The sequence below is a fragment of the Taurulus bubalis genome, assembly GCF_910589615.1.
Source record: "Taurulus bubalis genome assembly, chromosome: 4".
Lineage (NCBI taxonomy): Eukaryota > Metazoa > Chordata > Actinopteri > Perciformes > Cottidae > Taurulus > Taurulus bubalis.
In genome coordinates this window covers 13,908,948-13,933,961 of record NC_136592.1, presented here as the reverse complement: position 1 = coordinate 13,933,961, position 25,014 = coordinate 13,908,948, and the positions used below count along the sequence as shown (strand labels likewise).

The 25,014-nt window shown below is 41.1% G+C and overlaps 2 protein-coding genes across 2 annotated transcripts; one reads left to right on the top strand and one right to left on the bottom strand.

Annotated features, from left to right (window-relative positions):
* Positions 1 to 1,125: 1,125 nt before the first annotated feature.
* Positions 1,126 to 8,480, top strand: eif4g2a (eukaryotic translation initiation factor 4, gamma 2a; the record flags this gene model as incomplete). The annotated part of the gene is made up of 21 exons (XM_079217526.1): positions 1,126 to 1,129; positions 1,266 to 1,371; positions 1,470 to 1,526; positions 2,343 to 2,465; positions 2,609 to 2,711; positions 2,951 to 3,079; positions 3,166 to 3,232; positions 3,331 to 3,482; positions 3,649 to 3,759; positions 3,840 to 4,022; positions 4,155 to 4,296; positions 4,401 to 4,564; positions 4,652 to 4,759; positions 4,865 to 4,975; positions 5,065 to 5,169; positions 5,778 to 5,993; positions 6,095 to 6,353; positions 6,466 to 6,670; positions 6,823 to 7,031; positions 7,106 to 7,227; positions 7,363 to 8,480. 21 exons carry the CDS (start codon positions 1,126 to 1,128, stop codon positions 7,426 to 7,428), a joined length of 2,742 nt encoding a protein of 913 aa, XP_079073652.1. The 3' UTR covers positions 7,429 to 8,480.
* A 663-nt stretch (positions 8,481 to 9,143) lies between these two features.
* ctr9 (CTR9 homolog, Paf1/RNA polymerase II complex component) lies at positions 9,144 to 15,972 on the bottom strand. The gene is made up of 23 exons (XM_079217342.1): positions 15,844 to 15,972; positions 14,921 to 15,019; positions 14,570 to 14,809; positions 14,368 to 14,485; positions 14,190 to 14,279; positions 13,830 to 14,086; positions 13,635 to 13,742; positions 13,319 to 13,555; positions 12,960 to 13,178; positions 12,586 to 12,769; positions 12,405 to 12,493; positions 12,126 to 12,311; positions 11,901 to 11,988; positions 11,674 to 11,822; positions 11,467 to 11,583; positions 11,232 to 11,377; positions 11,076 to 11,147; positions 10,738 to 10,873; positions 10,493 to 10,633; positions 10,255 to 10,403; positions 10,083 to 10,173; positions 9,870 to 9,982; positions 9,144 to 9,793 (listed from the first exon to the last, which is right to left on the bottom strand). The coding sequence occupies exons 1-23, from the start codon at positions 15,886 to 15,888 to the stop codon at positions 9,421 to 9,423; spliced, it is 3,447 nt and encodes a 1,148-aa protein (XP_079073468.1). The 5' UTR covers positions 15,889 to 15,972; the 3' UTR covers positions 9,144 to 9,420.
* Between the last annotated feature and the right edge of the window lie 9,042 nt (positions 15,973 to 25,014).

Sequence of the window (25,014 nt, the reverse complement as noted above, 5' to 3'; positions counted from 1 at the left end):
TGAGTTCTCCGTACGTAACGTCGGCAGGGCGTGCCGATGACGTGGGAGACGACCCCATATAAAAAGCGGCTTCCGCATGACGTAGCTAAGCAGTCAGCATTCTTTCTCTGCTGTAGCCGGTTGCTAACGTCGTCTGAACCGTCGTGTTTCAACAAAAATACTACCAAACTGCATTGGCGTAAACACGATTTTTTAAGCTCAATTTCCCATGTCCTATTCTTTTCTCTCCTGGTCATCAAAACTACTGCTACACTGACGTTCTTTTAGTAAAGGTAAGAGGTCTCGATGTCTTTCTAGCCCGACTAACCCGGCTAACCTGGCTAACGCTCAAGCTAACCCATCGGTCCGGGAGGAAGTTCGTCTTCCGTTATACAGTTACGTATTATTCGAAGCGGGGAAGTACGATGTTGATTTTCATGTTTGTATCTGGCTGACCTCGTTGACATTAAGACGTCGAACTGGTTTTTACGTCTAGGAAAACCCCAGCTTGTTTTTGAAACGTTGCGAGCAGCGTATTAGCCGCTAGCTACCCGGCGGCCTGCTCAGCGAATCCTCTCAAGATGTCGCTGTGTAGACATCCGGTGTCTGAACAAAGACCTCATAAAATCAGCTGATGGGATTTTATTTTTGCTCTATATTTAAGTCATTTTATGTCTAAATTTATGGCGTTTTTTTTGCTTAACACAACATACGTACGTATTACATTAGTTTGAACACCCAGTTTGGGCTTTTTTTGTGAATTGTGTGATTACGAGTAACGCATTGAGAAGTGGTTTCACATTTTATTTAATAACAAATTGACGCAATTTAAAAAGGCGCCTGATGTTAAATTCCATGGAAAATTCCAACGAGGCACGTGCTGTCCTGGTTTCTCCTCGCCCTGGGATTACGGTTTAACGGAAGGTTATATAAGGTAAACCTGGGTAACTCCGGTCAGCGTTGGATTATGGTTACAAGTAGAAGAAGACGACCGAAGGGAGGTTTATAGTTAGTTTAAAGTAATCGGAAGCACAAAGCGACGCCAACGTAGCGGCATAATTTAGCTACAATATCGCTACGTTAACATGGTAACGATCCAGTTTCACATTCATTTGTACGGACAAAGATACGGCTGAAATGGACAAAATGCGTAATAAAGAAACTACTCGTATCATGGCAGATATTATTAAAGCTTGACTAATATGCTTGATGACCCGCAAACGTTTGCGCTTTACACCCGTTAGCTGTGAGCTAATGTGTTTCTTTGTACCCGCCTCTACTTCCAGGTCGCTCTTTCCTTCCTTCTCCCGGAACATTATTCTTTTCAGATATACTTTGTCAAGCCGCCAAAGTGGAGAGTGTCGTTGCATCAGGGGGTCCTTCTCGTTTCAGGTATTGACCGTTACACTTGGCCTATTGATACTGCTGAACCCCGAAAGGGCTTAAATAAAGGATTAGCCTCACCTTTTTTCTTTTTTTTTGCATCACAGTGTAGGGGGAGGAGGTGGGGGTGCACCTCAGCACTATCCCAAGACTGTCGGCAACAGGTGATTTTCCAAAGTTTCCTTTCTCATGGAACACCTAGTCATTAATCTTTATTACATATTAAATCAATCTCCTATATAGGCTTAAGTTGCACTCCCACATATTTATTTTCAACACGTCTGGAGAACAGGGATTTCTTTAAGTGCCTTTTAGCCATTGACTAGATTGGTATGTGGCTCTATACCACTCCTGGTGGTTTCCAGTTATACTGATAAAATACGTAATCTGCTGTTTTAATTTGGCCTTTTACCACTTCGGCAATGGTTCAGGTTGATTCTGTGTTGTCGACTATTTTGACACCAGCTCGAAGCATGTAAGCTACAGGGGTGTAATTGTTCTCAAATTACTTGTAGGGAAACATTGCATATTTTCATCTGGCTTTGTATTGTTGCAGTACGAACAATTTTCAACATCCCTCAGTGTTACCGGAGCCGCCCACGCTCACCCACCAACAAAAGTTGTTGTATACTGCAAAATGACACGTTTTGCGGTATCCAGTGGATCTTTGTAGGGTCTGCCGGCGCAAATGAGTTGGAAGCTCAAAAAGGGGAGCCTAACATTATTAATTTTCACGTGCCACACATGCTGCAACAATGCAGATGCGGTTGAAAATGGGCAACATATGGCGTTAAATATATATACCGACATGTTGAGTCGGGTTCGCAGTTGTGCATCTGTAGGTTGACTCAAATTTTTGTGACATCGTTTTAAGATAACGGAACCTTTGTAACTCACCCACAATGGATCAGGGCTAGATACCTGTTGAAAAGGTAATGTTTTTCTGATCTCTGTATTGACTTTGTTTTGTGTCATTACAGCGAGTTCCTGGGGAAAACCCCAGGTTCTAGCGTTCAGAGATGGTTACCTTCTCGAAGCACTAGACGAGATGCCAACTCCAACGAGAAAGGGCAAAATGATGCACTCTTTAGGAAAGTGAGAGGGTAAGTTTCTTTTTAAATCCATATATACTCACGGTACACACATTTTAATAATTCTTGGAGTATTTAAATTGTAAGCTTGGACCCGAATCACTTGTATAGTCTGTTCCACTCATGTCCTTCCTCTTCTCTTTTTTTTTTTTTAGCATACTTAATAAGCTGACCCCAGAGAAGTTTGACAAACTATGCCTGGAGCTCCTCAATGTGGGTGTGGAGTCAAAACTGGTCTTAAAAGGAACCATCTTGTTGGTGGGTATTACTCATAACTTATTAAAATGGTCACCTAACCCTTCAAACATTGTGATGGAAGTATATGATGGCCATTCCAATGCTCACTTGAGTCTCATAAATTGTTGTAATTAACTTCTTTTTATCACCTAAATACCACATTAAGTCACCAGGAACTTTAGGGACACCATAGAAAAATCCGTGCCATGATTTTGGTAATGTTGGTGATTCGCTGGTTTATTTATTTTTTTGTATTTTAGATTGTTGACAAAGCCCTCGAAGAGCCAAAGTATAGTCAGTTATACGCTCAACTATGCCTACGCTTGGCAGAGGATGCACCAAACTTTGAAGACCCAACAGAAAATCCAGTAACAAATAAGCAAAACACTGTAAGTTTTGCCCAGGAATATTATATATTTGCTTTACTACTTAATGGTATTTTCTGTCTGGAATTTGAACAATTTCTGTCTTACAGACCTTCAGAAGGCTTTTGATTTCCAAGCTTCAAGATGAATTCGAGAACCGCACCAGAAATGTTGAACGTAAGTGATTAACAATTGCTACACGTGGTCTGTTACTAAATATGCATGTCTTGCATAAATTGTTATATTAAACTGTCTTGCCTCATTTTCCTTGTTAGTCTTTGACAAAGATGACAATCCACTCACCTCCGAAGAGGAGGAGCAGCGTTCTATTGCCAAGCTCAAGATGCTGGGCAACATTAAATTCATTTCGGAACTTGGCAAACTCAACCTTATCCATGAATCTATCCTTCATAAGTGCATCAAAACAGTAAGTTGAATTACATTTACTTGGTTGTGTATTGCAAACCGTATTAGTAATCACGCGTAATCCCAAACTCGGATGACACTAACTGTTGTGACTGGGCATCGAACTGCCTAGATGGCAAAGAAATTGCACTACTTTGTATTCAGTGTTTCCTCTTTCCTTTTTTAAGCTTTTGGAGAAGAAGAAGAGAGTCCAACTTAAGGATGTGGGTGAAGATTTGGAATGCCTCTGTCAGATAATGAGAACAGTTGGGCCTAAACTTGATCATGAAAAGGCTAGGGTGAGTGTGTAGAAAACAACCCATTTATAGTCTTGTCTTAAATGCCTACTTCATTGTATAACAATACCGTCTCCTTTCAGTCCTTGATGGATCAGTACTTTAGCCGCATGAAGTCCTTAACAAACAGCAAGGAACTGCCATCTAGGATTCGTTTCCTGCTGCAGAACACAGTGGAGCAGCGAGCAAACCACTGGGCCGCTCGCAAAGCGTATAGTGATAATGGACCAAAGACGATCAACCAAGTTCGTCAGGATGCAGTAAAGGTTAGCTACCTGTTCCAATTTGATAACTGTTTATCTACTCATTATTTGCAATGTAATTATTTCATTACTGATCTAGTACTTGTAGTTTCCCTGTACCTCAGATTCTGACTGATTTTCATATTTGCTTTGCAGGATTTAGGTTGTTTCATTCCACCATCAAACGATGGAATGAGGCACGAATTCTTCATGGAAAACTCCTCCTTCCTACCAACAAGGATTAAGTTTGACAGAGAAACTCTTGGTGGGCTGGCTGATATGTTTGGACAAATGCCTGGTATGTCATACCTTTTTATTCTCTCTGGAGATAACGGTTACTCCCTCAATAATCATTGATCCTATTAGGAAACGTTTTAATGTTTGCTTTCTTGTTTTGAACAGGAAGTGGCATTGGTACAGGTCCAGGAGTCATTCAGGACCACTATTCCCCTACCATGGGACGTCACCGCACTAACCCGCTCTATAATGGCCACATTGGAAACAGCAACGGTTCACACCAGCCTCAATTTGAAGTGGGAAGCAAACCGTATATAAAACCAAACCAGGTGCCCATAGCTACACTGTAATTTTCCAGTACTTTGTAATCAAATGTGGAGAGGGAGATGTAATTCATGTCCATTTTTATTTTAAAGGGGCAGAGTTCGCCAGTTTTTAACCACAAACAGAACCACGCTGTGCAGATGCAGTCTAAGGATATGGCTCCACGATTCGTCAAGAAGGGGAAGGTCAATGCTGATGAGGTACATTGATAAACATAGATGGTTTTGATTTGTATGGATCCTATTGTTTCAGCTCATTTATTTACAGTATGATTTTGTGTTAACTCGCTTTCTTCACCCTTCTAGATCAGTCTGAGGCCAGCCCAATCCTTCATCTTAAGTAAAAAACAAATCCCAAAGCTGCAGCCACAGATGACTATGATTTCTTCAAGTGCCCAAGGTGCCCCACTCGGACAGGTAACTTTTACATTTCTAAACGTATGTTGAACAGGTATGTTAATCGCACGTTCCAGAGAACATGCATTCATTTGGAATCATTTGTTTAGTCTCCACAGCTTGGCCTGAAAATCAATCCCCCTCCAATTCAGGAAAAGCCTGCAAAGTCTACCAAAAAGGCTCCGCCTACAAAGGAGGAGTTGCGCAAAATGACAGTAAGTTAATTAAGCACTCTTTCTTCATGCACATTATCCTATGTGTAGCATAATATATCTGACAATCCTTTGAGGGTGAATGATATTTCAAAACTATCTATTATCAGGTACAGTTCTTATCGGTTTGTTTTAAAGACTATTTTACAAGTCACTCAAAGATACAACCAAAAATAATTTCTAAAATGGTCCTGCAAAGTAACCACCGCCACAACAAATTATGTTGTCGCGCTAAAGTTTAACATTTATTTTACATTTGTATCAGTAACCTTTTTAGAAATCCACATCAAACAATATAATGTAGGCAGGTGTTTTTGGTAAATGTAATTTTTTTGTATTTGCGGCCAAGCCCATTTGTAACTGGTACCAACAACACTATCTTCACTTCACCGTGTCGCCTCTGCGCCATGTGTGGTGGCAAATGTAATGCGTTTTGAGGAGATTTTAATATAGCAGCTGTGCCTCTGTATGCAGGGGAAACACTGGAGTCATAGAACTGCAACTGGTGGAATGTGCCCTTGTAGCTTGTCTCTAAAGGCAGACCGGGGAGTCATTTGAATCCTTCTTAATCTAATAATCATATTGCCCACCTGTCTTTATTTTATTTTTAGGAGACATTGGTAGCGGATTACCTGAACAACAAGAACATCGATGAGGCAGTGAATGCTGTCAGGGAGATGAAAGCGCCAAAGCACTTTTTGTCTGAGATGCTGAACAAGATCGTGGTCTATTCCCTTGATCGTTCCGATGAGGATAAGGAGCATGCAAGCACCCTTGTCCTTGCTCTCTGCACAGAGGGTCTTGCCACGGGTGAAAATCTAATGCAGGTCAGTATTTTTATTTTTCAAAATATACAATACTTGCTATAAAAAAAAATCTGACTATCAAGTGGTTACTCTACTCCAACTACATTTTTTTTATTTCATAGGCCTTTTTGAGTGTTCTGGACCAGTGTCCCAAGATTGAGGAGGAAGTGCCACTAGTGAAGTCCTATCTGGCACAGTTTGCCGCACGCGCGATCATCACCGACCTGGTCAACATTGCAGATTTGGCCCATCCACTGGAGAATGGTGCACATTTCCCTCTATTCTTGCTCTGCCTGCAGCAGATGGTCAAACTGAAGGACCGTGACTGGCTTGCTGAAATGTTCCAGCTGAGCAAGGTCAACATGCAGAAGATGCTACCTGGTATGTCCAAAATCCACTCTGACAATTTGGTTATTGTCATTAGTTACAGATGTTAACAAATTTCTTTTTCTACTAGTGATGTATGTTTTTAAATTATTTTTTTCTTCCAAAGAAATTGACCAGAACAAGGACCGGATGCTGGAGATTCTGGATGGCAAAGGTCTCAGCTTTTTGTTTCCCCTGATGAAACTGGAGAAAGAGCTGCTGAAGCAGATCAAAGTAGATCCCTCTCCACAGTCAATCTATAAGTGGATCAAAGACAACATCTCTCCTAAACTCCACACTGACAAAGGTTTTGTCAACATCCTCATGACCAGGTACAGCAGCAGTAGACTACGCATAACTCTGTTAATAAAATGACTTTTATCACCCAGTGATGTGTTTTTTTAAAAAAAAAAATTTTTTAGAATCTAACCCCAAACAATATATATTTCTCAAAGTTAACACTATCGATTGTCTTGTCTGCCAGCTTCTTACAGTACATTGCTTATGAGATCAACCCTGACGACGATGAAGAGCAGCTTTCAGCGCCCACTAAGGAGCAGCAGGATGAGGAGAAGCAGCAGCTGCTGGCTTTCAAGCCAGTGATGCAAAAGTTCCTACACGATCACATTGAGCTGCAAGTCGGTGCGCTGTATGCCCTGCAGGTTCACTGCAATACTAAGGGTTTCCCCAAAGGTACGTATACTTAAATATAGTCGGAAGGTATTAAACTTTGATGCAGAGGCTTAATAATTACACTCCGTTTCCAGGTATGTTACTGCGCTACTTTGTTAACTTTTATGACATGGAAATAATCGAAGAAGAAGCCTTCCTTTCATGGAAAGAAGATGTCACCCAAGAATATCCAGGGAAAGGAAAAGCATTATTTCAGGTAATATTATGTACTTTTTTAATACTGTGCATGTAATGTACTGATTGTCTAAAGCTGCGCCAGAATTTCAACCCCAATTATGTGTTGTACTCATAAATATCTTTGCCTAATGGAGATGCTGTGTTTATGGTGCAGGTGAACCAGTGGCTGACCTGGCTGGAGACTGCTGAAGAAGAGGAATCTGAGGATGAAGATTTCTGAGGGACAGGCCAAAGCCATGTGTTATCAGGATGCAATGAATACTTTTTTACTTGTCTCCATATGCCCTTCCCAGTCTCGACCCTAACACCTTCCCTCTCCTTGTTAATGAATATTTTCCAACCACTGTTACAATTCATTCCTCTATGAAATGTTTCGACAGATCAAGCCAGCATCACCACCATTGTATTTATGCTTTTCTTTCTTTTCGATCTAAGTTGATGTCCTGCAGCCGAGGTTTTATACATTTCAATCTTGGGTTGTGTTTTCTTTAACAGTAGGCAGTATTTTCTAGGAAACTGTACCAGCACCAACACCTGACCCCATTGTATCACCTTTTACATTTGGTAGGAGTCACTAAGTGCTGCCATAACTATTTACTTAAAAACTGTTTACAAAAAGAGAAGTCTCTAACATACTGCAATGAGATTTTCTCATTGTTTTATCTGCATTTGTTAAATCAGTTTTTAGATGACCTTTGCTCAACATCATGAGGCGTTGCAATAGTAAGATACAATTTCCTTGATATGTTAATCCTGAGTTGCGGTTTTGGGCTGCCATAATTATAATGGTTTTATGTGCTTGAAAGCAGACTATTCTTTTCCGGTAAATTCGTAAAGATTTGGATAATGGGCTGTTTTGATTTGCACAGTGTGATTTCAGTTACCCACATTTAGATTAATAAATCAAGAGCTTTTTTTATGTACAAATCTTTTGTGCTGTTGGGGATGAATCTGTGTGGCCTTTTTTTAATTTATCAATTCATATGGATATACCTCTTATGTATCTCGGACTATACTTGAATGTCTCGGTTCCATAATTGAGACAGCCAAAGCTTAGTTTCCTGTGCAACAGTTGTTCACCATGTGTGGAAATTCTTCGTCGGTTTGCCATATTTGTCGAGTTTTTAAATGGTCTTTTTAATCTTCATGAAATTACAAAGAATGTACTGTATGTGTACACTTTTTCCTTCTTTTGGGATGTCACTGTAATGTTAAGTGCAAGAAGTTCAGTGTACAACTACAGATCAACCTTGAATAAAGTTTAACAGTTCATTTCCTTGTCCTGAAGATTTGTTCCCCCCTCAATTTAGTTTTCACTAGTCTCAAACTTCAGGTTGAAATTTCTTTTTTGCCATGTTAATTTTAATCATTTGAAACTGATCGGTTCTTGGGTAACTTGGTTAAAATCCACCTGTTGCACAGTCCTGTAGCTGTGGGATTTCTTCTGGCTTTTCACAGTCCAAAGACATGCTAGGGTTAATTGACTCACTCGTGTGTGTGAATGGTTGTCCGCCTGGCAACCTTTCCAGGGTCTATCCTTCGGCTGGTGGACACCCCTCCCTGAACAGGGTAAGTGGTTACAGAGGACTTGATGCTGCATCATGTCGGGTTGCACTGAGGTTCAGTGATGTGGCTTAAAACTACATTTAAAGGGAGACTTTAGTTATCACCAAACTTCGATTAAGTCATTTTTTCAGTTTGTACATGCACCTCTTGTATGCCAGTGATATTCCACTATTCTAGTCATTCCTTTAATGCAAAAATCCCATCAACTATTTGGCGGTGGCTGTAGCTCATAGTGGTCATTCTCAAACTACAATGTAGTTACACTGGCGCCCCCCCCCACCCCCCACAAAAATGCAAAGAATAATTTCTAAGTATTAAAAGATTCTTTGGTTTCTTCTGTTGGTCTGATAGATGGAGAATGAAACAATCCACATCTTACACTTTTATTTGACATTTCATTGAAGCATCTTCTCATTTTTGGTCTGCCCATCTTTAATAGAAAATAGATGTTCAACCCTTTGATCTAACAAAAAAATCTGAAAAGACATTTCCAGTAAGATGAGTAATACACACGAATGCTGGCCAACCCCCCCAAAAAAAACTACACTTTAGGCTATTTCCCAGATATCGCACAGACGGCAATCCCTGCTTTAATACAAAATAAAAATGAGTTCTCTCAGCATTACATGGGAATAGTCTGGAAGGTTTAATCGCTGTCATTGTTGGAGACTTCAGGTTCAGAGCCTTCGTTGTCAGAGCGCCGCGGGGAGCCTTCGTTGTCGGAGCGGCGCGGGGAGCCCTCGTCTGACCCTGCGGCGGCCGAGCGAGGCCGAGACTCGTCGTCGGATCCTGACCGACTCCTTTTGCTTTCGTTGTCCGATTGCTCTGAGTCAGACTGCCGCTGCACCCTCCTCTTCACTGGACGGTCGCTGCCAGAGTCATCCTCGGAGCCTGCAGAGCGCCGTGGGCTGCCCGCCTCACTGCCAGAGCGGTTCCTTCCAGCATCTGACTCGCTGTCAGACGCAATCTGCTTCTTGTGGCCGCCCTCATCAGATCCTGAACCACTGTCTCTTTGTTGTCTGTGTGGGGGAAAGTGCACTCGTTAATTTTCTGATGTATTAAGTGTAAATTCTCATTAAACTTTAATGCTCTTACTTCTCTTCAGCTATTTTCAGGCCATCCTCATCTGACGAGGACTCAGAAGAAGAGATGATAGCCTTAGACTTGATCTTTCCTTTGAGAGACGGTGGAAGACGCTCAGGCTGCTGCTAAAAATTATGAAAAGATATTAACATTTATGGAAAATCAGGCGAAAAACATTTCAATAAAATTAATAATTAACAGAGGACAAGGAAAACTCAAAAGGACCTTATCAATCCTCTTGCGTTCTTTGGGTTTACGCTGCTTCTTGGGTCGTGATCCTCCTTCCTCGTCATCACTATCATCTCCTCTAGCAGGTCTGTAATGCAAGACAAAATTGGCTCAGAGTGTCTCATGTGCCTCGTTCAGCAGTCCAAATAAACATTGGTAACCGACTCACTTCCTCCTCTTCTTGCGTGACTTCTCTCCGTCCGCACCCTCATCCTGTTCGCTGCCACTGCCACCCTTTCTCCTCCTCTTCTTCTTCATTGGCAGGTCCTCATCAGAGTCGTCGTTGACAAACTCATCCATATCGCCTCCTTTCTTACGCTTAGAGATAAATAAAAATTACAAGTACGTTATCTACACGGCATTCTGAGCAAATTAGTCTGTTGATGAGTTTGTTATCAGACACTCACGCGTCCACCCTTCTTCTTTTCTTTGCTCATTTCCTTTGATCCCTCTGCGAAGGTGAGCAGGTTCTTGGTCTTCTCCACGTACAAAGCTCTCTGCTCCAGGAGCTTCTTCTGTCCCTCCACCTCTTTGTTCCGCTTGTCCTCCTAACAAGGATGACAAGCCAAGCAATTAATAAGAAGTGTAGCTCACAATGTAATGCAAGACACCTAGTCATGACCAGTAACTACCAAAAAGATTCTATTAGTACCTTTTCTTTCCTCATCTGTTGACGCAGCAGGTCCCTCTCCTGTTCTTGTTTGGCCCGAAGGTCCTTGTCCTCCTCATCCTGCTTTCTGGCTCTCGCCACATGGTACTGAGCCTGACTCAACAGGTCAGAGCACTGCCTGCAATCCCACAACACACCAAGCAAAGTATTAGGAAAAAAAAAAAAGGGAAAACATTTGTCTCAAAAAGCTTAAACTGCATTTGTGGGAAAAAGAAATTTAAAACAAAAAAAGATTAGAGACCTATATTTGAACTTTTCCTTAAACACAAAAAAGCCTTTAGCTTGTTTTTAAGCTGTGATGCAAATAAATTCAGACTGACCTGGTCTCAGAAGAAGCAAGAGCAAGATCAAATCTCATCTTGTCTCCAGCCTTGCTGAGGTAGCTGAAGTACCTGTGGGACGAGGTGATACAATTGCAGGATCAAGGAAGCCACAGGATCAGACTGGGAGGAGGAAATATAAATCAAGCTTCATACCTGTGAGCCAGTTCAAGCTCTTTGACAGCGCTGAGCACAGCCTTCAAGTTGCTTTTCTCATCTTTCAGTACAAGGGTGGCCAGTCTCTGAAGCACCAGGGCCACATTGAACATGAGCACCGTGTCACTGGGCGCCACGTGACGGGCCTTGTCCAAAACACATCAGAAAGACAAAGCTATACTCCCTTCATATTGCAGCAGAATATAACAGCCTTTCATGTATTTCTTTAAGTTACCTTCAGCAGCATCTGTTTGCAATCTTTGAGTTTGCCACATTTGAAGAGCGCCCTTGCGAGGTATAGCAGCACCTCAGTATTCTGGTATTTGTAAAATTTCTTTAGGCAGTTCTCATACTGTAGAGCAGAAAACAATACTCAACTGTCAGGACAAAAACATGAACAGAGACAATCATGTCTATAAGTAATCCCAAGTGAGGCCTTTACCATCTGCACAGCACTGATGTACTGCTTCTGTTCCACATAGATGTGAGCCAGATTTAGCCAGACGTCACTGATGTCGGCTGTGGCCTCCCTCACCTGCGCAAACACATCACGAGCCTCTCGGAAGAAGCCCTTATGAGCCAGGACAGCACCTGGACACAAAGAGTTCATGTTAAATACTTCATACATATAAAGTAGAACTAATAAAAAGTAAATAAAACTCAACAGACCGATGCCATTGGCAGCGTAGAGGTTCTTGGAGTCATTTCGAAGGACTTGTTTGTATATCGCCAGGGCTCGGTCCTGGTGTCTCTTTTCCTGTCAAGACCAAAAAAGAAGAAAAAAAACACTTACTCCACTTGAGGACCTATTATTTCCCTTCACTTATTCAACTTCAGCGAAAACAAGTAAAAGAGCTACATCAGACCATAAGTGAGGCGATTACTGAACTGCACCTTTTCCCGGTCTCTTGTGGGCTGGTGCAGAGTCTGCAGCCACACATTACCCAGAGCCAGCATGGAGTAGGTGTCGTTTTGTGTGGACGGCTGCTTCAGAATACGCTCAAACTTCTTTTGACCCGGTCCCCATTCCTGTTTGGCCAAGTGAAGGTTCCCTATCAGGGACCAGGCATCCGGGTGATCCTGCACCAAAAAGAATAAACATCAGATAATGTTGACATCTGATTTTATTGGATTCAGATTTTATTATATTTCACACCACAAGTGACAAAGTACCTGATTAATCTGCAGGGCTTCTTTGAACCAGTCAGAGGCTTCATAGAAGTTTCCTTTGTCGCGAGCCATCGCTCCAAGACGCAGATAACCTGTTAACCAAAAACTCTCGCAAGTCTTCACACAGTACAACATCTTTCTTCTCGTTCTCACTTTTGAAAATTGTATGATATTGCATGCTTACAGTCCACATAGTTAGGGTGCTCTCTCAGGATGTTTTTGTAGAGTTTTTCAGCTTCATGGAATTCACACATTGCCTCGTACAGACGGGCCAGATTGTAGGAGGTGGTGACAGAAATGGCATTGTAGTAATGCTCGTCATGCTCTCCTTCAGCTTTGGCCCGCTCGAGAGACGCAAGAAAGTATTTCTGTAGGAGAGAAGACCGTCTTAAATATAGTGTTCTGCTCACATCATGATCGTGGATACAAATTACTTCAAATACCACAGTGAAAGAGACATGTCAATGTACTGTATTGTATATCCAACAAATTCCCAGGTGAATGTAGCTAATTTCGGTTGTTGTGTTCATACCAGCTGTGCTGTATATGGATAGCTACCTTGGCCTCTCCAAGGTTGCCCAGTCTGAAGTGAAGAGCCCCGAGGTTGTTGAGGATCTCGGGGGGTACGTCAGCCTGCACCTTCTCCTGAAGGATGCGGGTGGCTGTGCCGTATGCAGACAGCGCTCCTTGAATATCAGTCTGCTCCAGAATCTGAGCCAGCTCGATCCACGCCTCCACATCATCTGGATACTGCTCTGTTACCTTCTTCAAATGACCCTAGGGAACGAAGACAGTAGCGTGTTTCCAAAAATTATCCTTCAGCATATTACTTAAACTGACTGAAGATACTAGTGTAGACAGATTGGTAAACATCTAAATAAGCCATATCAGTACAATAATCTAAACACAACACGTACTTTTGCAATGTCTCTTTTTTCCTGATCTTCAGATGTAGCATAGAGAGACCCCAGAATTTTCATTGTTTCGTAGTTGTTGGGGTAGGCCTTTAAGACCTTTTCGAAGCACTGTGCCGCGTTCTCTTTGTCCCTTCGATACACATACATCTGCCCCAGGCCAAAGAAGGGCAACACAAAGGTGGACGAGGCAAACTGAGTGGCCTGGTAGTAATACTGAAACGCTTGGTCGTAGTCCTCCTGAGGAGAAAGAGAGATATCAGAGAATTGAAATCAAAATGAATTTTGTAAACTGCCTCAGGATTAGTTCGGATCTTACCTGCACGTGAAATGAGCGAGCTAACTGGTAGCAGCTCTCAGCCTGCATGGCCTCGACCTCTGTGTTGTGGAAAGCGTGGAGGGCCAGATGCTGCACTTTACTGTAATCCTGATAAACACACAAAAGGTGTGACAGTTAAATGACAGACACTGGGTCAGAACTGTGCAAGTATTTCAATGGCAAACTAGCAAATACCTTTTTGAAGAAAAAGTGGTTGGCGAGGTGGTTGAGCACCATGGGGTTGCTGGGGTCGATGGTGTAGGCCCGCGACAGGAGCTGCACTCCGTTCTTGATGGAATCGGCCTCCTTGTTGTTGAGCTCTAAAACTGCCAAACCAACAAGAGCTCCCACACATTTGGAATTAAGGTCCAGGGCTCGGCTAAACGCCAAACGAGCCTTCTCCAGTTTGCTGAGCTTGACAAAACAGTGGCCCATCCCCAGCCTTACCTCAGCTGGAAAGAGACACAAGAATAAGACAAAAGATAGATGAGGCATATTCTGCAACACATATTTTACAGGGCTCTGTTTTGAGGAGGATACAGGTAACGTGTTTACCTGGGCAGCCGGGGTTTGTACGGAGAGCCTTTTTGTAGTATGCCAGTGCCCCTCTGTAATCCTTTTTGTTGAAGGAGATGCAAGCCTTACCTGTTGAACAACAACCATGTGATTATTACAGTGAATCAATCACAGTGGTCAAGATAGATAGATGTCTTATTTTGTATAATTATCTTGCCAAGCAAAGCAGGGATGTTGTTGGTGGACTGATTGAGGACGAAGTGGAACTGAGCGTCAGCCTGGTCCATCTTGTCTCCTTCCAGCAGGCAGAAACAGGCTCGTCCCAACAGATGGTTCTGAGTGAGCCAAGAGCATGTTATATTCACTTCCAAAATGTGTGGTGAAACAACGATTTTCCCTCCTCATAAAAGTGTTTTTACCTGATCATACATGATGATCTTGTCTGCCATTGTATAGAGCAGCGTGGCCTGCGTGATAAGCTCTTTCTTGGCATCTTTGTTTTTCTCTTTCCGTGCTTGCTGAACATAGTAAGCTGCCAGTGTGTCGAGACAGGTCATCTGGTCCTTCTCGTGGTCTCTGTAGTCGAGGTTTCCATCAATACGAGCTGCCTCTAAGAGCTTGACAAAATCCTCTGTTTTGCCCTGTTTGAAGTACTCCAACTGAAAATGACGGAGAGCACACTGTTACAACTGATGGGATGAACTTTTACATCTGGATTATGTTCAAGTCATTCATCAAACTAACGATAAAAAATACGACCACTGACTCACCGCCAAAGCAATCCAGATGTGCAGCTGTGTGTGTTCCTGCTTTAGGATACTGATGACCTCGTCTCCTTCCGGCAGCTGGTCAAAGTCAAGCTCGATAACCTGCAAGACACAATTTATTAATCAAGTCATTGAGTCTGACAAAACTCTTAAGCTCTGTATCATTTAAGACATGAATGACTATAAGTCAATATAATGATGCATACAGGAGGTCTAACTATTTATAATTATTCTGTGGTAGCTATTTATGTAATATGTCTGGGTATATTAGGCCAATGTGGGTGATCGATGCTTTATGGAATTATTGGATGTTCACATGACTTTTGCATCAACATAGTAAAATACCTTGTTTCATCCGATATTTAGTTCACTGGACAAAACAGGCATTCCAGTCTGTCTTTTAATATCCATTACCAGTTCCACTGATGTGCATGCATGAAGACACTTTAAATATACTTTGATAAGTGCATCCACTGCTGTGAATGGTGCTGCTGTAGTTTGAAATACAACATATGTGTTATTGTAAAGCCCTCTGAGGCAAATTTGTAATTTGTGATTCTGGGCAGTACAAAATAAACTAAATTGAATAATAGCCACATGATAACATATAAACTCGTTTAAAGTTATCACATCTAACATACAGTAACCGTTGGATTTAAAGTGCATCGCTGCATTATGAAGGGCAATAACAGAGAACATCACAATAGCTTGAATCAGAACCGGACCTCATACTTCTGCAGACAGTAACGTCAGCATTGTTTGCTCAGTACACGTTACTGTACGAGCTGCTCCAAACGTTACTGACGTTACGGTCGAGGCTCGGTGTCGTTAGCATTGACGGCTAACTAGTAGCACAGCGAGGTTCACTTAACGTTGAATTCAAGTCAAACAAACGCAATAAAATGTTCGCATCAGACGAGTGTTACCTCATCGGTGTCCCGTAAAGGGATCTCGATGGAGCCCCGAGACATCTTGACTGAGGAAAAGTCCACTTTGAGTTAGATGTATACAAAAAAAACAGGAGACGTCCAGCCCGTTGTCTTTCGGTCGCTACTTCATGTTTCCTGCAGGAAACAAACACACGGCCGGTGCAACGGAAACTGGGTCCGGGCAGGTGCGTGGATAATCCAGAAAGTGTTCCTTCTGGAGGGGCACGCACCGCACGACGCTCTTGGATGGAAACGAGGTTAAAACAGTGAATTACTAACAAGCACAATATTTGCATGAAAAAAAACTAATAATATCATTTATTAACGAATAATTGTAGTTGGTTTCCAGTAAGCCTGATGGGATGCGGAAACAATGTTCTCACAAATGAAATGCAACATGTGCCTTAGCTGAAAGTTAGACAATTTGAAAGAAGCATCCGTTTGAGTGGCAATAGCAGTATTTATCAATGTTAAACCCAGGGCATTAAATCGAAATCATTGTCGCAGACGTCAGCAGGAGTGAGGTGAGGTGGGGGTGGAGTGGGGTCTGGGGGATGTCAGCTGGTTTTGATGTGAAGCAGTAAGAACAAGCATAAGGGCATTTTGAAGACGTCTTCTGCAAACATCACAGTGAGTCAAAGTAAAACTAGAAATACAAATTAAGCTCCTGAATTAACATTATACAATCTTGTTTTAATTTTCAGAGGAACTTTCCCGGATAGAGAAGTAAGAATCTATCTTTATGACTTGTTTCTCTGTTTAAAATAATATTTGATGGTTACGTAATTATGAGACAAACACAAGTGTTTTATACTCTCATTGTATACGTGATTTAATGGAACCCTGTCATCTCTATATATTTACCGCTGTTGTTGTTGTTGTTTTATTGTAGTGGAGATTTGTTTTAGCTATTTTGTGCTCTTCCTTAAAAACATAATTTTAACACAGAACCAGCTAATTACGGCCACATTGTTCTGCCTCATAGTAGGATGAAGAAAATATCACTGACAAGTGTTTGAATCAGTGAGCTCTAAAGATGAGTTATTACAAGCAGAGAAAACTTCATTTAAGATCTTAGATATGAATTGTTTCAACGTGAGACTCAATTTCTATATGAGTTTTGGTCCTTATACATAATAAATGGAGAACAGATCTGTATTTGATGTCAATTGAAAATCAGGTAATGTAGGAACATCAGCACATTTGCCCTCCAGGGATTCAGGGGAAACAAACACAATGTCTGACGGCAATGATGGTAAGTGTTGCAGTTAAGTTGTTCTTTCATCAAAGTTTCAAACATATATTTAGAAGTTAATTGTCTTTCTTTGTATGTATACTTCCTGTACATTAATGTGCTCTAACGTTTGCCCCTCTCTACATGTTTAGTGTGGGAGTCAGCCAGTAGTGGGACGAAGGATACAGACGCAAGTGGATTCTCTGAAAATGAACTCCTTGACATCATGTATAATACATGTAACACTGCCAACACAGGTACACAGGCTTATATTGTTTTTACCAAAACGGATCTGAAATAATCATGTGGTCTGTGAATCATTGTTCCTGCGTCTCGCTCTCTCATCTTCAGGAGAGGTATTGGCCTCCACCATCATGCAGTACCTGGAGACCATGACGGCTCAGAGTCCGCAGCAGGACGGACTGGCTGCCCTGCGACGGCTACTTGACCCTGACTGTCAGGACCCTCATGTGAGCAGAGAGATTTTCCACGCCACCATAAGGGAGTGGATTGCACAGTGCAGCCAGGACAGGTGAGACAAAACTGCACATCAACTGTGCATCATTCTGTATGACATGTAGCATGTGGCCTACTTTACAGAAGGACTTGAGCATTATATTCAGGACTTCAAACCTTGATTTAGCAACCGCCTTTTTCATGAGAGTGACTACCTTGACATTGCTTCAAGGTCGTCATCTAAATGTATTCTTCCACTATGCTCAATATGCAAACCCAGATGATTACAAAGCCTTTGCAGTGTCACATTTTTATAACAATTATATTGAATTATATTTGTGAAATGCAATCAACCGATACAACAGCAAGATCTTTTTATCTTAATAAGTCTATATTTGATATCACTTTCTCATAAATCACTGCTCAGTGACTCACCTCAGATTCAGATTCTGATAAAACAACACATTTCTTTAGCACTTTTCTCTACAAATTGCTTTAAAAGGAAAGATGGAGCAAACAGATTATAAATAGATTATAAATTGGTAAGAGTGAAACCATAAGCAGAAACATATTAAATATTTAAAAGGTTGACAATTGTTTTCATCAAATGTGGATGGGAATGTTCTCAAATGCATTGGAAAGCAGAGTTAACAGTGACCCTTTCCAACTAAACTTACAACTCTGTTACTTTTTACTCCACTCCATTTATTTATGAGCCTAAATTACTGGTTTGTCTTCAAATGGAGGCCGTCCATGTAAAACATATCATGATCTTAAAAAATATGATGGACTATTATAGATTCAAATACTCAACTGTTTTAGTTTTATAATCAGTTCCATCTTGAACGCATTAAACATTGCTTACAAGTAAATGCATAATTGAAAATAGTCAAATAACGTACATTATGATACACATAACAATCTGAATAGTGCCATTTTAATGCTATTTTGTGAGTAATACTTCTCTACCATTTAAGTACAATTCTGAATGAAGGACCTTTACTTGTAATGGAGTTATATTATTCATACTGCGTTATTGCTACTTGTACTTAAGTAAAATATGTCTATGCTTCTTTAACTATTCAGGCAGCAACAAGGTAGATTATTCCTAAAAATGAAAGAGGGCACGATGCAGTCAGAGTTATTGAATTCCCTCATACAATTATATTTTCTGTAGATTTTCATTTAATGACTCTGTTTGTTTCAGCTCTAATGTGGACAGCAGTCATGTATCTTGGCCCGACTCTTCTAAAGTGCCTGTAAACGGTAATGCGTCACTGTTTTGTTCAGCGTTCTGAGCCATGTCTGAATCCCATCAGACGGCGATTCACTAAATCTGATTTCCTTTCAGGATTGGATTTCTCCGCTTCTCAAAGCAAATCTGCCTCCTCAGAAAGCCACCAGTGTCCCTGGTTAGTTATTTGACTACGTTGATCACTGCATGTATTTATCTCCTATAATGTGTTGTCGTACTTCAACACACATTTTTGTTTGGTTTTAGTGATGGAAAAGACCTTTTAGGCACAGTGGCTGACCTGAAGCACGCTCACCGCAAACTGAGTGAGCAGAACAGCGGTCTAATGAGGACGGTGGCTCAATGCGAAGACGTAAACCTGCAGCTCACTCTTGAGGTCACTGAGCTGCGAGCAAAGCTAACCAGGTGAGGTATTAACTACTTTCTTCTTTAATCTTTGCATCTAACTCAATAAAGTGAACAATACGTTAGACGGTTCTTGAACTGCTTACAAATCACAAGGCACATTAATCTGTGCTGGAGACACAAAACCTTTTTGCACTTTACACGGACGCTTTGGCACGAGCAGTAAGAGAAGACTATACAAGACATTTTGGTCAATAACAGGAAACACAAAATACAGTTGTATGCTGATGCAGTTTTGCTTATATATTTTGCTATATTTGTAACCCAGATGTCTGCATTCCTGCCCTTATTTGGCACACATTCGGGCTATAAACTCACATTTTGAACATTTTATGTAAGCATTCCCTATTGACTGGCCTTAAAAAGCAATCAACTATCGGGGAGTTGGGACAACACATCATCCTAGTGTAAACAAGAACATTTAAAATGGATTTTTGCAACTGGTCAACATCACTACTGAACTGAGAACTGATAGAAATTAGGAATATTTGTGCATATCTTCAGGTAGGGTTGACATGTTTGATGTGCTGGTCTAGCACCGTTGTTGTAGTAGCGTGGAGCGGTAGCCTTGACCATGAGCCCCTGGGAGGTAGCCCTGGAGCCCCCGTGGCTCATTTGTGCAACAGTTTATAAAGAAATATTGTGTTATGCTGAGCAAAGATCATCTGTTTGGACCATAACAATGCAAAATTACACAAACAGACAAGTCGAGAGTTCAGACAATGAAAGGAGTGAGGATGTTGAGCTGGTTTACCAATTCCCACACTACCTGCAACCAAGTCAGAGAGCTGTAGGTATAATGGTGAGGACACCCATCTTGAATATATATATAGGATATCTAGTCACCGTGGAGGTTATATTTCATGTGTTTATGGGGAAATGGTGTTCATTGTAGTTATAATTTAGGGCTGTGAATCGTTAAAAAAAGGCTGACGCCAATACCAATAACAGTACCCAAAGTGATTGAAATACCATTGATATACATCTTGTAAATGGAAGCCGTGTGTGCACCCCACTGGATAGCCAATAAAGGCCCCACTTCACAGTACCAGTAACCAGCCCTAGGTAAAATTGTGTTTATTGCCAGTCATTATTAGGTAGTAGTCCCAGTGGATCACCAGTAGGTGTCAGTGTTGCTTGCTACATGACAGTGTATGTGCAGGGAAAGCCACTCATAAGTCTTGTCTGAATGAGGGAGATAATGAGAATCTCTGTGTACAAACAAGATGGAAGCAGAATACGTTGTGTAGCGAGTGTCAACCTAAAGTGATATTTTTGATTCTTAATCAGCAATTTCAAAACGTTTATCAGGGAATTGTAAAAGATAGATTAACTACCACAAACTATGTCATTCAAAACATATTGTATCTACAGACCATGCTTGTTGGAGAAACTGTGGGGATGATGAGGTAACTCACCACCACATTTGTTGGGATCTGCCCAAAGATACAGTTGTTTTAGAAATTTTTTGAAGAATCTTGCAGCAGATTCTTGGGGTTCAAATCCTGTTGATATGCATGCAGCAGATTCTTGGGGTTCAGATCCTGTTGACATGCATGCCCCTTTATTTGGGTGCCTGAAGGAATAACAGGAAATGACAGCTACCCCATGAAAATATTTACAGTAGCAGCAAATAAAAGCACTTCCTCGTAAATAGTTACATGCCAATCCACCTCCAGTAGATGACTACCATGAAATGATCAAAGAAGTTCACGAGACGGAAAGACTGACTTTCTTAATACGATTTCAAATGTATTTTTACATTGTAAGATTCTTAAAATGTAATTTACCTGCTTTTTCTGCTTTGACAATCATGGAAAAGTATTTGCAAATTATAAAGTGCTGTATAAAGAGACCCGTAATCCATAATATAGAATATATATTTATCTGGATATTGTGAATTTCATAATGCAATTTTTTTTGGGCTGTTTTGTGTGCGTAGAGGTAAATAAAACAATAAGCTCTGATGTGTCTTTGGTGTGTGTAGTGCTCAGGGGTCAGCAGTGAGAGCCAAGTCCCTGACAGAAGAGCTGGAGGAGACCCGCCGGGCATTCAAAGAGGCCCAGGACCGAGCCAGCCGCACTCAGACCACCTGCAACCAACTGGTACATCACAGACTTAACAGTCTCCCAGTGAAGCTACCTTCTATGTTAGATTCATTTTTCACCGCAACTGTTTACATGTCAATCTTTTATCATCATCAGAGCAAGGAGCTTGAATGCCTGAAGGTTCACATTAGGAGGCTTGAAGACAAGGTAATGTTGTTTAAGTCTAAATGTGTGCATGTTTAAGGCTCCTTTATTGTCATTCTACAATTAAGAGGTGCACAACGAAATGCAAGTCCCTTTATGCTGCACGGGTTAAATAACAAAACATTACATCTTACACTCTAAGGAAAGAAGCTCCTTGGAAGTCCGGTTGTGCAGCAGCTGTTACTTCAGTTTCTCTTGCCAGACGGCAGCAGGGTAAACAGGTCGTTGCTAGGATGCTTATTGTTTTTAAGTATCCTTTGGACTCCACGAAGGCATCTCACCCTACTGATATCACTGATGCTCAGTAGATGGATACCAATGATGTTCAGGGAGGTTGTATTCACTTGCTGTTAGGGGTAGGCGGTCTACGGGTTTCATCACCGTCACCTGTGTCGCATTCGGCCAAGACATGGATTTTGCAATACCGTCTTTCCCATGATAAACACACATGTTTTGGTTTCGCACACGCAAGGACAAGGGAGATACAACACCAGACGCCACTCCCATACAGTTTATGCTGTCTACGGTTACATACTTGCTACCGCTCTTCACTTTCATTACGGAACTTCTGGCTTTTCATTTTTGTGCTTTCTTAAGAATTGTTGCCTTACATTGCCAATAGAGTGAACATTGGTAGAATCTTGTTTTGAGAATCTCTTTTCATTTCCTTATACCATGAAATAATACTAGCACCGCAAAAACCCAACCCAATGTTTCCAGTCAGGATGGTTTCTTTTGCTCCTCTGTAAAAGTTAACAAGAACTTGGCACAGGAATTTTGCTATCTTAAGTTTCCTCAAGGAACGCAGCTGTTTCTGAGCTTTTTAAACCAGAGTGGAGATGTGAGATGATCATGTCAAATGATGCTGATTCCCAGGAACTTAAAACTGTACACTTGCTCAACCTCGGCTCCATTAATATACACAGGGATGTTTGTCTTCGCTTCCTAAAATCAACAATCATCTTCTTCAGTAGTTTGTTGTGCACCACTCTGGAAGCTTGTTGATTTCCCCAATATGAATTATCATTGTTGTTTGTAATATGGCTGATGATGTATTACAAAAAAAACACCCAAAGTTGATGATATTTTCTTTGTGTCCACACAGAATGAAAAACTCAGCTTTGAAAGGACATGTTCAGAAGATAGTATCAACAAACTCCGGAAGGTCAATGCTGAGTTGAGGGTAGGAACCGATCAGTGAAGGACTCATGTGTTTGTCTCTGCGTTATGAGTTGAGCGTTAAACATCTAAATGTTCACAGGCCGAACTTGAGGAAACCCTGGTTATGTCGACACTGAGAGACCGAGAAATCGCCATGGTTGGTCTTTTGGGATATTTCAAATCAGATAACATTTTCTGTTAGCTTTTTTGTCTTTTAATTTTACTTTCAAATGTTTTCATATAGAAAGACATTCTTATGGATAAGATGAAGAACTCTCATGTGGAGAATCACAGCATGATTGAGGTACGTTTTTGTCTCAAAGCAAACAAAAAAAAGTAGTTTTGGTAATATGGAATTAAGTTACTCTTATTGAACATGTCATGATATAAAGTAGGTACTTTACATCATGTTAAATCACAAAAAGAGACATATTCCAAATGCGATGTGATGTAAACACTAATACCAAGCATTACAAAAATTACAACAATGAGTGAACCATATTCTGTTTCTCTGGAGCGTATTTATAATGTCAAAATATATATAACAGGAACACTGACAATTTAAAGTATGTTGTATTTCAAATGTGCTTATCATTTATTAAATGGTTTGAATGAACATTTCGGCTGGTATTTACCACGTCAACTCTGGTCCGATTTTGCAGAGTCTGCAGTCAGAGCTGGTGAGGTTAGAGGAACATTCACACCAAGTTCTTTTGAGGTACTTCTATGTCCAAATCTAAATGTTCTTCTGTGAATCTACTCACCTTTGTTTGAATAAGCAGCATGAAGTTGAACACTAGTGACAGAATTGTGCATTCAACTTTTATGTGGTGTTGTCACTTTACTGCTTTATTATTTAAATTTATTTATTTAATTTATTAGTTCTATTAGTTTTTCGAATTGTATCGATTGGTTTTATGTTTCATCTATTCCACTGTTTTATCAGAGTTTAACTCTTACCTTAGTTTGTCTTGCTTTGTAGGGCCTCACTTCTGTTGTTTTATTGTAAACTCGGTTTTTAAAGGTGCTATATAAATAAAGTACATAGTTTTGTTGAAAAGTAAAACAGTCTGCTATATTAACGCAAAAAAGAACACCATAAGTTAAAGCATATTTCAACACGAAATAAACTCTGTGATTCATGCCAGCGTAACAGTGAACATGCACAATACCAGGACCCTGAAACTGAAAGAGCTTAATAGAATTCAACCATCACTAATTTGATAATTTATACCTTTTCTTGTCAAAATGTTCTCTGTTAAATATGCTTATTGTGTGTGTGAATTGCACAATTAAGTATAATATAAGTTTAATTAAATGTACGTTTTAGAATCTAATATATAGAGTATTTTTCTTCTGTTTATTCCTGACAGGTACGACAGACACTGTATCAGTCCTCAGATTCTCTACAGTCGAGATCCTCCAAACCGCCGCTCTCTGCAGAGCGAGATGCAGGATATGCAGCAGGTAGGAAGCGCATGCTGTCTACACATGATCTTTTCATGGTGCTGATATTCTGTTTCATGTTGACAGTTATTCCTCTGCCTTCTTTGTCTGCAGCAGCATCACAGAGATCCTGACGACAAAAGCCTCCCGTCCCTCCACACACACAATGATGATATTCAGAGCATCATCCACAGGATTAAGTCTGCAGAAATAGCTCATCTTCTGCACAACAATTATCCTGAGAGGGTGAGGAGAGAATCAACAGAGGATGATCATTAATACATACAGTAACGTGTATGCGAATAAATCTGTTATTTCTCGCGTCTTCTCTCACATGCAGGACTTTGCTCCTGTAGAAACAGAAGAGAGGCTTTTCCCTCACCGCCAGCAGCAACAGGCAAGCATCAAGCAGCAGCTTGTCAATGTGTATGTGAGTTTTTTACCTCCCTTTCTCCTGTTATGGTCACAGACTGGATTTGGTTGATGTTAGTCTCTGTTCTGAGAAGCTTTCTCCGGCTAATAAAAAGGGGTGTCTGGTTTTGACAGTATATTCATTGGCATCTTCATTACGTAACCTATTAGAGTTACGATCTTCTGTGTGTTAGACTCTCTCGAGGATAAGTGCAGTTTTAGTACCCCTTGGTAACTACAGACATAACAGTGTGTAAAAGAGATGTTTATAAAGCTGCGGTGGTGGTTTCAGGCTGCAGGAACTGGAGCTGCACAAGTGTGTGTGGGAGGAGAAAGGGGAGAAGGTGGAGGAGCGGTGGAGAGCCTGGGAGAAGGAGCAAAAACAGAGCCAGACTCAGATCCAGGAGGCCAAGAAGGTGGCTGTGGTGAACTGGTGGAAAGCCCGCAGTGTAGAGGGGGCTAAGACCCGGACAAAAGACGCCCAGTCGGGCCAGGAGACCCCTGAAACAAAAGTTAAGCTCCAGCAAGCAGAGCAGACGATCATTGAT

What these genes read in the sequence shown, in the direction of transcription:
- ctr9 (XM_079217342.1), bottom strand. Translation starts at nt 15,888, where the DNA reads ATGTCTCGGGGCTCCATCGAGATCCCTTTACGGGACACCGATGAG. An exon ending in CTCGCTCATTTCACGTGCAG is followed by an intron (nt 13,556 to 13,634) that starts GTAAGATCCGAA and finishes CTTTCTCCTCAG; the next exon opens with GAGGACTACGACCAAGCGTT. An exon ending in AACGCAAGAGGATTGATAAG is followed by an intron (nt 9,983 to 10,082) that starts GTCCTTTTGAGT and finishes CATAATTTTTAG; the next exon opens with CAGCAGCCTGAGCGTCTTCC.